At 37.5% G+C, this 14,081-nt stretch overlaps 1 protein-coding gene across 2 annotated transcripts in view; it reads left to right on the top strand.

Moving 5' to 3' along the window:
- Window positions 1–2,580: 2,580 nt before the first annotated feature.
- Window positions 2,581–14,081, top strand: part of GNB5 (G protein subunit beta 5) — a 48,409-nt gene continuing 36,908 nt past the window's right edge. The window contains exons 1-2 of one of the 2 annotated variants that reach the window (XM_031955212.1): window positions 2,581–2,721; window positions 8,420–8,531. In XM_031955212.1, coding sequence (XP_031811072.1) covers window positions 2,596–2,721; window positions 8,420–8,531 — 238 coding nt within the window. In that variant the 5' untranslated portion in view covers window positions 2,581–2,595. Of the gene's footprint in view, window positions 2,722–8,063; window positions 8,532–14,081 lie in introns of those variants that run through there. The other variant, XM_012545435.3, reaches the window with a different exon arrangement.

Below are 14,081 nucleotides of genomic sequence, written 5' to 3'. Positions count from 1 at the left end.
AATAAACAAGTCCAGAGAGAATGAAGAAACCACTACCCAACTCTTACTAGAGTTGATGGACTTAAAATTAATGAAATACATATTTGAGGACATGACTACTATGGGGAATTTGTTTTCGTGATCTTATGGATATTTGTCACAAGAGTTTTCTTTTATTGGGGGGGATAAGGAGGGGAAATTTGGAGGGAAAGATGATAAGTACTTCTGAATGTAAATATACTTTTTTAAAATCACAAAACCATAAAATTTAGATTATCTGATATAGAGTTTTCCCCTCCACTATATTCATTTATCTCCAGTCATCTGTTGTTTGGGGCTATGTAGAGACAAGTAGTGCATTGAGCAATTAGTTTCTGAAAATTTAGCCAGCAGAAAGCTAGCTGAATGAAAATGATAGCACTCCTTTTTTCACCTCTATGTAAAGGAATTTTAAATATTTTTGTGTTATGAATTCCATTATTAGTCTAATAAAACCTATGGATCTCTTAGAAATGTTTTTAAATGCTTAAAGTAAAATACATAGAATTACAAAAGAAAGTAATTATACTGAAATACAATTACCAAAATATTTTTTAAAACAAGTTCATAAATGAGAATCATATAAATAGCTTTCTTAGTGGGGGGAGGACCTAGAAGAAGAGAATTTGGAACGCAGTTGATTTTTTGTTGTTGTTTTTAATGAGGGGCTAAATAAATAAAGGGAAGTTCCCGGACCCCAGGTTTAGAACCCTTGCTCTAATCTTTCTTTTGTGGTCCCATCACTTATCAGTTGCCATGGATATAATTGTCATCTCTACACAAACAACTCCAAGATTGCTAAATCTAAACCTAGTCTTTCTCCTGAGTTCCAGTCCTGTATGTCAACATCAGGCAAAACATTTCAAAATGAATGTCCCATAAGTATCTAAAACTCCATCTTCCAAAACAGAACTCATTCTCTTGTCCCTCAAAATTCACCCCTTTCTTTTTTTATATAGTGACTTTTTATTTTTCAAAACACATGCAAAGATAGTTTTCAACATTCATCCTTGCAAAATTTTGTGTTCCAAATTTTTCTTCCTCCCTTCCTTTCCCCTTTCCCTAGACTGAAAATAATCTAATCAAGGTTAAACAGGTGCGATTCTTCTAAACAAATTTCCACATTTATCATGCTGCACAAGAAAAATCAGTTCAAAAAGAAAAAAACAAGCAAATAACAAAGGTGAAAATACTATGCTGAATCCATCCCTCTTTCAAACTTTCCCCATTACTTTTAAGGGCATCACTAGCCCTCCAGCCACCAAAATGCATAATCTTAGTATCATCTCATATCCTCATCTCACTCACCCCATAAATTAATCCAGTTGCCAGATATGATCATTTTTATCTCCTCATTGTGAGAGGAATGTATTCATACAATTCTTCTCCACTCACAAAATAATCACCCTCAGTAAACAGCTTCATCAGCTCTCACCTGCCCTCTTCCAGTATTCTAATAGGTTTCCCTCACTCAAGTTTCAACACACCCCAATCTGACACAGCTGCCAAAGTGAAATTTCCTAAAGCACAGGTTTGATCACTTCACTCTCCTAGTCAATTAACTGCAGTGGCTGCCTATTATCACTAGGATTAACTATAATTTCCTGAGTTTGTGATTTAAAGCCCTTCACAATCTAGAACCAATTTACCTTTCTAGCCTCATTTTGGATCACTCCCTTTTATGAGAACACTACCTTCCATCTCCTTGTCTTTGCTTTGTCTGTTCCCCATGCCTGGAATTTACTCTTGTAACCTCTGCTAACTAAAGGAAATCTCCTAATATTCTCAGCTGTTAATGCTCCCTCCCATCTCCTTGGATCTATTTTGTATCTATCTGTATGGATCTATATAGGGTAGGGAAATAATAAGAGCATCCAGCCTGAAGTCAGGAAGATCTGAGTTCAAATCCACCCTCAGACACTTACTAGCTGTGTGACTCTGGGTCACTTAACCCTTTTTGCCTCAGTTTCCTCATCTGTAAAATAAACTGGGGAAGGAAGAAAACTCCAAATGGGATCACAGAGTCAAACACGACTGAATAACAAAAATATATGTACAGGCTGTCTTCCCAATAAAATGTGAACCTATTGAAAAAAAGAAATTATCTCTGCCCCCCCCCAACCCTACCTACATTGTGCCTGGCACACAGTAGGTACTTTTAAAATACTTGTTAATTGGAGATGGTGATAACTAACATATATATATGAGCAAAATCACAGTATATAAAGATCCAAACTTGGATTCTGGAAGGTCTGAGTTCAAATTTCATTTCTAACATGTCTATTTTGTGAGCCTGGGCAAGTCGATTTCTCTCTGGTCCGGGACAACTATCATCATCAGAACAGTTGCTGACATGCATTAATAGAAATTTTTTTCTTTGCTGGAAGTTTCCTACATCAATGAAACCAAAATCCAGATAAAAATATAGCTAATGACTGTGTATTGCTTTAAATCAGGGTTTGGTTTTTTACATAATTTCATTTAATTCATTTACTACTATGAAAAAAAATTTTAGAATCTGTTCCTATTAACTTTTTACCTATCGTTTTCCTTTTTCAGTACCATTCCACATAAAAGATGTGCGATCAGACATTTTTGGTTAATGTATTTGGATCCTGTGACAAATGTTTCAAGCAAAGAGCTTTGAGACCAGTTTTTATCCGATCTCAACAACTCAGCTACTGTGCAGTATGTGTGGCATTGGTAAGATACCAATTTTTATTAAATATTTCTGGACTTATAAAATAAAGGTATGAATTTCTATTACATATAGCCTTATAATTTCATTTAATTCTATTAAATAACCATTTATTAAGTACCTATCTGTCAGAAACTGTGCTATCTGTAAATAAAAATATACTTTATGCTTCATCTAGAGATAGGTAGGTGATATAGTGGATAGAGCACTGGATTAGGAGGACCTGAGTTCAAATGTAGACACTAGTTGTTTGAACCTTTATCTACCTCAGTTTCCTCATCTGTAAAATGAGGATAATAATACCCACTTCTCGGGATTATTGTGAGGATAAAGTTAAATAATATTCAAAAAACTTTGCAAAAAAGCTATATAAATACTAGTTATTCGTTATTATGGTCAACATTTTCTTTTCTCTCAACTACTTATATTCGGAATATACAGCAAGACTGAGTGGGAAAAATGTTCAATAAACATAACCCTGTTTGATGAATTTTGAAAAGTAATGCCAGTAAAATCCTAATAATCCTTTGTTCTTCATGAGAAATTTTATTCTCATCTGAAAAATGAAGATTGAAGTTCCTAAGAATGACAGTTAGCTGAGTGCTGAATGAAAAAAAAGGGACTTTAAGCACCTAAAGATTCCTTTCTAGATAGCTTAGGAAAATGATTTAACCTCTTGATATTATTATATACCTGGAAATAAGAATTCACAAATACACATATACCTACAGGAATCTCATAAAAGAAAAAACTTCTGCATTGTAGAAGGGTTATCTCTTAGAGAGTAACAATTAACCCAAAAATATTTTCAAAATTTCTGAAGAAGGGAGAGTCAGAACTAATTATTTTCTTAAATTTAGAAAAGACAATTCAAAGAAACTTGTTATAGTGGCTAGAGAGCAAGCCAAAGAAATGAGAGAGCCTCAAATAAAGTACTTCCTCTGACATAGGTAATGGCTGATTACCCCAAGCAACTTTCCAAGATGGGGTTCTTAACATTTTTGTATTACAGACTCCTCTGGCAGTCTGATGAAACTTAAGGACTTCTTAACAGAATAATATTTGCTTCTAACATTCATAATCAGAGGAAATGCTAATTTTCAATTAGAGATTAGTGAATATAAAAATGTTAATTTTTTTTCCCATCCAAGCTTGTGGTTCCATAGATCAGATCTCAGTGAAGAACCTGTGTTCTGTTTTCATATTGCACAGCAGATATTGACTTGCACTAATGAAAGGTACCCCTGATATCATCAAATCACAGATTCGGTGTAAAAATAAAAAAAGTTTTAAAAATAGAGAAAAACAGTTCATTTTTCCTCTATCCAGTTCTGGTTTGCTATTTACTTCTTCCACCTAACAATAAGTATGATAAATAAATGAATTAATAATAATAATGGTTCATATGATATGTCAAAATAATCCTATAGAATAGGCTACATATTAGTGTTCCCATTTCGTGGTGAAGAAAACAGATTGAAAAATGAAGTGATTTCTCACATAAGTTGTTACAATCAGAGTTTTCATTCAAATGCCAGTGTCTCAATGCCAGGTCTTATGTTTTTCTCACTTTGCCATCCTGACTCTCAAGGTATAATTTTATAAAATCACAAATAATTACTGCATAATTTCAAAAAATATATATACTTTAAAAAATATTTTATTCTGCATTCGGCATTCAAAAAATTCTGCAGTTGTTGTTGTTGTTTGTCCTTTGTTCTCAAAGAGAACCAAGACATCAGGGAGATGATGCCAGGACATGCAAGTGAGCTGGATTTCAAATACAGTTTAAGAACATGATAGTGACACTGGCATAGGTGCCCTGGGTCTGGAGGAAGAAGATCAGGGTCTATGTTCTAACCCTGTTGCTGACTGGCTATATGGCTTTGAGCAAATTGTTTCATTTCTGTCATTATTTTCATCAAGTTTGCAATTTGCAGGGACTAGACTAAGGTGACCTTGAAAGTCCATTCCAAATTAGATACTCTCTAGAACAAATATTTAACCCTAACAAGTGCCAACATAATATAGCATAGTTGAAAAAAGAACCAGGCTTAAAATCAGAATTATTATGTATATTTATTAACTTATATTTTATTTACATCATATGTATCTCTTACATTTTTTATAATAGAGCAGGTCCCAGCTCTCATATTTATTATGTATAATTGTGAGCACAATACTTAACCTCTGAATTTCAGTTTCTCCAAATGACTATATTAACAAGTGCCTTAAAAGACAAAAAGAAAGTCTATATACATGTAAATGATTATTTGTACATACAGCATACGCTTAATATATAGTTTAAGGAAGCAAATATTTTTTTTAAAAAAGTAATAACCATCCATATGAAGGAGTTTTGGTTATGACCTTTAAGTCTGAAATTACTTTAAGAACTATGAAAATGAGATTCTATTTGAAGGACATTTTGTTCAAAGTTTTGCTTCATTGGCTATGTCCTACTTCTAATCTATTATGAAAACAGGGATATTCAGGTCTTAAAATAACTCTACTTTCTGGCAGGCTTAATGTCCTTCTTGCTATTTGTTAACTGGGTTTATTAAATGCCTTCCCCTGTGTATACAAAGAGCATAGGAACCTGGAGTATTCTTTTAAACAGATATGCCACAGAACCTAGTCCTGATCCTTCAGATACAAAATGAACCACAGATGTTTACAAATATATCCTGACATATTACTTTGTTTTTCATTTCACTCAAATGTTGGAAAGGCTATACATTTACAATCTCAAAAAAGGACTTCTTTTTATAAACTGATATTTAACCAAATTACTATGATGCCTCATCATTAGCTGTTTGATCCCTGAAAGTCAATCCTGGAAGCTCAGCTTCAGTCCGTCATACACAATTTTCATTTCCTATAGGGACTATTTTACCAGTGAGTCTAGCAAATAGCATTTATTAAATGTTTACCATGTACCAAGTATATGCTAAGCTCTGGATATATAAAAAAATGAGGGGAAAATAGTCCCTGCTTTCAAGGAGCTCATCTTTCTGAGTTCAAATCTGCTCCTGAGACATTTACTAGCTGTGTGACCCTGGCCAAACCACTTTACCCCGTTTGCCTTAGTTTCCTCATCTATAAAATGAGCCAGAGAAGAAAATGGCAAAACACTCTAGTATTTATGCCAAGAAAAGCCCAAATGATGTCATAAAAAGTTGAATATGATTGAAAATTACAACAAAAAAGAGCTTATTAAATGGAGGAGAAGGAATGATCAAATTTGTATTTTAAAAAGATCAACTTGACAACTGAGTGAAGAATAGATTCTAAGTAGAGGAAGACAAGTAGTAGATAGACTAACCAACAGATTATTGCACTAGTCCAGTCATGAGGCAATAAGGTCATATACCACAGTGATTGCACAGGATATCCTCAAGGATTTGACTTTTGGAGGCAGATCTCCTCAAAGGAAGAATCTGTTGATAAGTTTCCCTGACACATATCTCTCTCCACTCCAGTTGTCAAATTGGTCTTCCTGAAAATACTGGTGTAACCCTTCACTCATCCCACCTCTTCCTGACCCCTACTATCTAATAAAAGTATAAAGACTCCCTAATAGGAATCCAAAAACTATCAAAAGTTTCTCAATGAATGAAAACTGACTTTTTATGTTTAATCTTGTGTCACATGTGCTACATTTTTCTCTAGAAAGTGACAAAAATGGAGGAGGTTGGGGTTCCATAAAAGAGCTCAAAGAAATATAAAGCCCTAAGGGAATATACAAATACAATAAACAACTCTTGTTCTAGAGAAATTAGCCTCATGACTCAGACAAGGAAATATGAATCACATTGGGAAGGAACCCTGACAACCTCTACCTTAAGATCTCCAGTAACAAGAAGCATCCCATTCTACTTCTGAACAGCTGTGATTATTGCACCTAGTTAAATTAGTATTTCTACAATAGAGGAGTTGGGAGGGACCTCATAGAGCATCTAGTCAGAACAGCTTCATTAACAGAGATGAGAAAACCAAGGCCATTTACGCTTCTTAAAAAAAAAATTAAGGTTTTTTTCTCCCAAGGGGAAGGATGTCACGGGTTCCAGTAGACATAGGAAAGGTAATGCTTAATAAAATGTGCGATACATACCTTACCCTGAAAAAACAGATAAAATAGCTATTCAATTGGACTATTATTTTGATAATTTTAGGCAAATTAATTTACACTTTTCCCGTTCTCTCCAGACCCTAATCCCCTGATCTGTTAGTTCTCATTCTTGGAGTTTATAAGATCAAAATTTAGAATTGGAAAGGAGAACTGCTAGGTAACACTCCTTATATAATGGATGAGGAAAATGAGGCACAGTTAATTAAATTATTTTCTTGAAGTCATACAATTAAGTCGTATAGACAGAATTTGAAAATAGGTCATCTGACTTTAAATCTAGGGCTCTTTCCACTATTTCATATAATTTTTAAAATTTGCAACATTGCCCATTTTTTCTCTCCCTTCTGTCCTATTTCATCTCATCTCATCCCATCCCATCCCTACTATTCCCCTCTGAAGACTATGTGTGACTTTTGGAGGATTGAGGGAAATCACATCCCAGCATTTTCCATCAACATGTTCATACATGTGAAATCCAATTACCACAAACATTAGTGTCATCTGGAAAAGTAATGTAAAAGTTGGATGGCTTAACCCCTCCTTTGATCACCTTGGAGAAAAGGAAAGAGTTAATTCCTTGAAGCCCATGACTGTTTTGGCTTTTCCTTTGTACCTCCAGCTCCTAGCACAAGACCTGACACATAATACAGGTCTGATAAATTCTTGAGGGTTTTTTGGTTTTGTTTTGTTTATTTATTTGTTTGGTTTTTGCTGAGGCAATCGGGGTTAAGTGACTTGCCCAGGGTCACACAGCCAGGACGTGTTAAGTGTCTGAGACGGTATTTGAACTCAGGTCCTCCTGACTTCAGGGCTGGTGCTCTAATCCCTGCACCACCTAGCTGTTCCCGAATTCTTGTTTCTTGGGCTGTTGACAGATTATACATTAGAAGACCCCAGGTCTCGCCTTTAGCACAAACTGATTACTCATCTCCTCACTGTCCCCCCAGCCAGGTGTGTATGGGGAGGGGGTGGGGAGGAGAAGGGAAACTAACAAGATAAGTGCGGGTCCCTGATATCAATGGCCCCAGTGACCCATTAAGTGAATTTTATTTCTTACTCAACATTAAGACAACTACTGAACCTTTTATGATACCCGCTTGTATCAAGACATTTCTCATCAACTCTTGTCTGCTCCATCCCTTCGTACAGCAGAGAGAAACCAGGGACCCAAAGTGGTCCTTCCTCCCTGGGTACCACGCCCGGGGCGTGGCTGGAAGGGAGGACCTGAGTCGGAGGTCACCTCCCCGGCACCTTCGGGGGCAACCCGGCCGTTCCCAGCCTCCTCCACTTCGCTAAGCAACCCGAGTCTGGGGAAGGGCCGTCTCCCCAGGGACTCCGGGGCAGCCTGGAGGAAAAGCGGCTCCCCATCCACGGGCAGCGTCACAGTGACGGGAAAGGGAGGAGGGAGGGAGGAAGTAGAGGCCAGTCGCTCAGGGAGACAGCAGCTGGAGCTGCACTAGCCACAGCATCAGCATCAGCCCCCGCCCTCCCTCCTCCCACTCCTGTTCTCCTCCTTCTCCTCACCTCTCTTCTCTCCTCTCTCCCCCCCGCTGGCCCCGCGACCCGGAAAGATGGCAGCCGAGGGGCTGCACGAGAACGAGACCCTGGCATCTCTGAAGAGCGAGGCCGAGAGCCTGAAGAGCAAATTGGAGGAGGAGCGGGCCAAGCTGCACGATGTGGAGCGTGAGTGCACGGAGCCGGGCCCAGGATGGGCGTGCGTGCAAAAGGCTGGGGAGCTGGGCTGGAGGGGGATGGGGATGCTGGGGGGAGGGTCTAGGGATCAGGGGCTGGGGTGGAAAAGGAGGTAATGGCTGTAGCTCCTGCTGCTGGATGGATTTCCCTGGACCTCCTGCCTGCTCTGAGAGCAGGGTGTTGTTTTTTTTTCCCCTGGGTGGAGAACTCAGCTGGGTAAACAGGAAAGGCTCGTGCCCTTTGATAGGGAGAGAGGGCAATCTGGGAGCGTAGGGAAGGGATTGAGCGCTTACAGCTTCTTGTCCTTGGCAGGAGATTTTGAGGAAAGAGACGACAGTGTCCCTCCAGGGGACTGTCCTGGACGAAACGAAGCCTGTTGATGCTTTGAAAACAGGTTACACTCCCTTTGACACCCCCCCTTCCCAAAGGAGTTCCCTTGGGTACCATTCTCATTTCCGAACTCTGCCCCAATAGGAGACCTGCTGAGAGAAACATCATTTGCTCACCCTAGGGGTCATCGAAAGGCAGGAATGAATGCCCGCCTGAGGCTGCCTCTGTGATTTACATTCTTTTCTGTGACCTACAAAATGTTTATGAAAGTCATATTTGGCTTGTGACTGTTGTGGTTAAAATAGCCCTCCCGAAGGGACTTATGTGGAAAATTTTATATACCGGTAGACTCGTAAATAGTGCTGGGGAATACAAAAATGTCAGTAACAAAATCAGAGAATTGAGAGAGAGTTTCAACAGGGACCCAGTGGCCAGAAATAGGAACCCACCTCTCAAATACCAGTGTGGTCATGGCCCTTTGTTCCTAGACATACAGCCACTGACCATGCCAAGCTAGTACGTTAATGTGTTTTGAGTTGAGAACCTGAATTCCTAAATTCTTTTGGAGCCCTCTCCCCCAATTCATTCTGATTATGGGTCAGTACTATTGTCTTCCTCAGTAGCTGATTCCAACCCCCAGAGCATCCATAGCTAAGGAAAAATTGCTACAACTCATCCCTTAACTTAAGAGATTAAAGTTATGATTGTTCTTTTCCTAGAAGAATGGCAACCCCACCATGATCTTTGTAATCTTTGTATATATAGTCTTACATATTTTAGCAGTAGCTGGGCTTCTGATACCTTTTTTCCTTTCTCCCTTCAATGGCCTTTCCTTTGCTTTTGATTTCAAAAAGAAAATAGAGGATGGAGAACTCACTTTGGGATTGTTTTGTTTTTATGGGGCAAAGATGGAAAAAAAAATTACCAGTTTCTGAAATGTAAAGCTGGCTGAATTAGGACTGAAGCAGATGTTTCAGAATAATAAAACTGTAGTTTTGTTAGATGATAAAGTAGGAGAATAGAATCCTGTAAATATATGCAAATACTATTCATCACTAACAGATTTCAAGACAGGTCATCTATGACTGAGCCAATTAGGTGACTATTTTAGAAATTCTCTTGGATAAGTCAATTTCCTATGACCACTTTCTCTTTTGGCAAGGAGTTTTTGATTCAGGAAGACTTTAGAAAGATGTTCTTTTCTACCAACTTTTCAAGTCACTTTTGTGACTTGCACAAAGATGATTCCAGAAAAACATTATCTTCAGACTGATCTCCTTTACTCAAAAAAGCACAGGAGTACCCTACTGCTTTAAGTATCAAGATTTTAGCCCTAACTTCAAGGTCCTTTACACTATGGCTCTAATTTATTACTACCTCTTCTCATAGTTTGTATGTGTATATGTGTGTGTGTGTGTGTGTGTGTATAGGTGTCTTTATATGTGTGTATATGTATATGTGTAGGTGTCTTTAGGTATATGTATGTAAACATGTGTCTATGTATGCATGTATAGACACACATACTTATGGCTCCTATTTCTCTCCTGTGTACTTTGGGCAAGTTATATTTATCAGTTTCTTCATCTATAAAACAAGAGGATTAAGGTAGATGGCATCAAGGATGCTTTGTAAATCTAGGAACCTGTGAACTTACTCCATTAAGACTAGACCACCATCACCTAACAACCTCCTACACTTTCCTACCTATAGGACTTTGATAATGTATCAAAGTTGGAAGGAATCTAAGAGGCTCTGCTATAGTACAATCTATATCCAAAAGTAGGAGGGGACTCATTGCCTGCCAAGGTAGTTTATTCCATGTTTTGGATAGCTCTGATTGTTAAATTTTCCTCTTTGCCCATTCCATAGCCTTGTTGTTGTACCAGTCCAGTCAGTCTTCCATGGGAGAATCATTCAAATATTTAAGTTAGTTAGCTTGCTCTTATTATGTCTTTTCAGAAAACTTATGTTCTTTTTTCTTCATACCTGGAATCTTCCCTTGTCAAAATTTTCACCATTCTTGAAAACCCATTTCAAATACTACCTCCTTCATGAACAGATTCCTCTCTGAATTCCCATGCAATTTTTCCTCTTTCTTATTACACATCACATTTTGCCTTTTGTAGAATACAATTATATTATGCTTGGAAGACTCAAATAAGAAGAGAGGAGGAGGAGTTGCATCAGTGGGAGCAGTATTGATGAGGTTAGTGGCAGTGCAGAGAATTGTGGAAATCCTCTTTTGGTCAGAGGTGCAGGTTCTTCATAAAAGAATTCACAAACCTGAAGAGTTTTAGATGGCAAAAATGGAAGTTTGTTGTTGGTTAGGAAGCCAGTTTTACTAAGAGACTGACTTCCTTAGTGGCAAAGTCCTATTAGGGAAATGGAGGCTGGCATTGAGAAGATAATGCCTTCTCAGCAGGCAGGGTCCTAGCAGCTATACCAAGGGACAAGGCATAGTCCTGCTTTGGATATTCTGCAAAGAAATGAGTAAAAGGAAACCTATTTTATGACCAGCTCTTGGCTGGGGGCGGGGGGAGAGGGGACTGGAGAGCCTCAGACCAGGATTTTTCAATTGAATGTGAAATCTTTTTTGTGACTTCCCAAAAGATCAATAGGAGTTTGATTTGCCCTTGAATGATATTGCTTATCTCCCTCTTGAGAGGATGTGAAACTATTTAGAGTCTGGGTTTTTGCAGATTAAAGGAGATATGGTTTTTGTGATTTTACAAGATTTTTACAGAGTTCACTCAGGTCATACAGAGTTCACAATGTGGACTAAATCATGGATCAGTCAGTCAACAATCATCACTTAAGTGCTGACTATGCTAAGTTCTGGGGAATACAAAAAAAAGATACAAAAAGAATATATTCATTTGTACAAGATACTCTGTACCTTTGCACTTTTTCTTTTCATCAGGAAATGAAGAGCTCTTTATAGTCAATCTATCAACAAACATTTATTAAGAGTTTACTATATGTCAGGAAAGTGTTTTAGCTACTGGGCATGCAAAGATTAGAAAGTGAGGTAATTCCTGCCTTCAAGAAGCTTACTCATTGGGGATAAACATCTCCAATACTTGTGCAGCTATTTCAGTCATGTCTATTTCTTACCCATTTGGAGTTTTCTTGGCAAAGATAACTGGGAATTTTTCTTTCTTTGGGGGGGAGGGGGGAAAGAAAAGGAAGGGGAGAAGGAAAAGGGGAGGAGAAAGTCAGATAGAGGAGGACAGAAGATAGATTTTCATTAATTGAAAAAATAAAGTTGAATTTTTAAAAATCAACATCCTTTATCTTCAACAAAGAGAAGATCCAATTCAGTTCCAATTGATCAATGATGGACAGAATCAGATAAACTCAGAGAAGGAACACTGGGAAATGAATGTGGACTACTTGCATTTTTGTTTTTCATCCCAGGTTATTTTTACCTTCTGAATCCATTTTTTCTTGTGCAACAAGAGAACTGTACGGATCTGTACATATATATATATCTAGGATATACTTTAACATGTTTAACATGTATAAGACTGCCTGCCATCTAGAGGAGGAGATGGAGGGAGGGAAGGGAAAAGTTGGAACAGAAGTGAGTGCAAGGGACAATGTTGTAAAAATTACTCATGCATATGTACTGTCAATAAAAAACTATAATAAAAAAAATCAACATCCCTCCTAAATATAGGTGCCTAGAACTGAGCACAATGATCCATATGTAATCTGACCAGGGCAGAAGACAGTCAGACCATAGCTTCCTTATTTCAGCATGTTCTCTCTCTCTTTCTCTCTCTTAATGTAGCCTACGATTTCATTACCTTTTACCATCCCTTATTACATTTTTGATTCATATTGAACTTGAAGACCACCTAACTCACCCCACCTAAATCATTTACCCCACCAAATTCTTTCAGACAAACTGCTACCTCCCAGGTTCACTCCAACCATCATCACCATCAGTCTGGTATTCCTGAAACTTGTTTCTAGGTAAAATTTATCCCAACATAGCTCTATGATGTAACAAGATAAGTGCGCTAGAGAGTGAAAAATAAAATGCTATGTGAAAGCAAAGGGTAAAGTTATTATTGACTGGACTGATAAAAAATAAGCTTTTTGGAGGAATTAACTTTTGAGTTGAACTACTTAAATGGACAGAAATTAAATGAGCTAAGAGAGGAAAGGGAAGATTCCATCCATAGGGAATAGAGAGTATGGTAGAGCTATTCAGGAAGCAAAGGTTTGTTCAGTTCGGTTGGAGCAAAAAAAAAAAAGTAAAGTGAAGCTAGAGAATAGGTGTTGGACAATTTGTTGATAGAAGGGAACTATTGGGGAATTTTTTATTTTTTAAGCAGATTGACTAACATTTTTCAGACCATAAAGTGTTATATAAATGTGAGCAATTATTATTGTAACCAAATATGTAAATAAAACGATTATTCTGGCCAAAGTGTACATTTATATTACAGCCAGGAAAAATCTTTTTTGGAATTTATTCATGGAAAATCTAAAAAATGCCCCCTAAAAAGAATAGTAAAGCCTAAACATGAAGTAGGAATTCTATTTTTCCTCATTTAAAATATCTGGTTTATCCAGGAAACAAGCCCAATGAAATCATTTTATATGTAAAATTCATTAATCTTAGGTTAGTTTATCAGTGATCTTATAGAACTGGAAAGTAGGACATTAGATATTTTTATGACATTTCACTTGTATATTTAATAACATTTATATTTTTCTTATTTAAAAAAACCCTTGGGTTTTTTTTTTTTAAATCATGAGGTCCATGATTACAAAATGATCAGTAAATAACAGATTAATTCCTGGCTAAAGATACCAAATCCTAATGAAAAGGACAAGCTTTCTCTAAAGTAGAATGCCAGAAGTGGAAGGGACCACAAAGATCATCTTCCGTTTTGCTCACTTAAGAGGAATTGAAGTGAATTGTTCTGATATGGCACAGTGGTTGGCCCAGAACTAGAAACCAAGTTGTTCAACTTTTGTACTTTAGTTCATGTTTTGTGATTTGAATATGGGCAATGGACATCTTTAAAAGTGTATAAGAGTGGTTGAGAGAGAACTCCCATCCTAAAGGTTCTGATTGACTAACCTGCTTCTGGGAGCCAGGGATCCTACTTGTCGGCACTTCTTTCTCCTTCCCTAGGCATATAACCAAGTCAGATTGATCCATTCCATTGCCTTGTAACGCTATTGACTGTCCTG

Source organism: Sarcophilus harrisii, chromosome 2 (genome assembly GCF_902635505.1).
Source record: "Sarcophilus harrisii chromosome 2, mSarHar1.11, whole genome shotgun sequence".
NCBI lineage: Eukaryota > Metazoa > Chordata > Mammalia > Dasyuromorphia > Dasyuridae > Sarcophilus > Sarcophilus harrisii.
The sequence above is the reverse complement of the archived record's forward strand: the minus strand, read 5'-3'. Positions and strand labels throughout refer to the sequence as shown.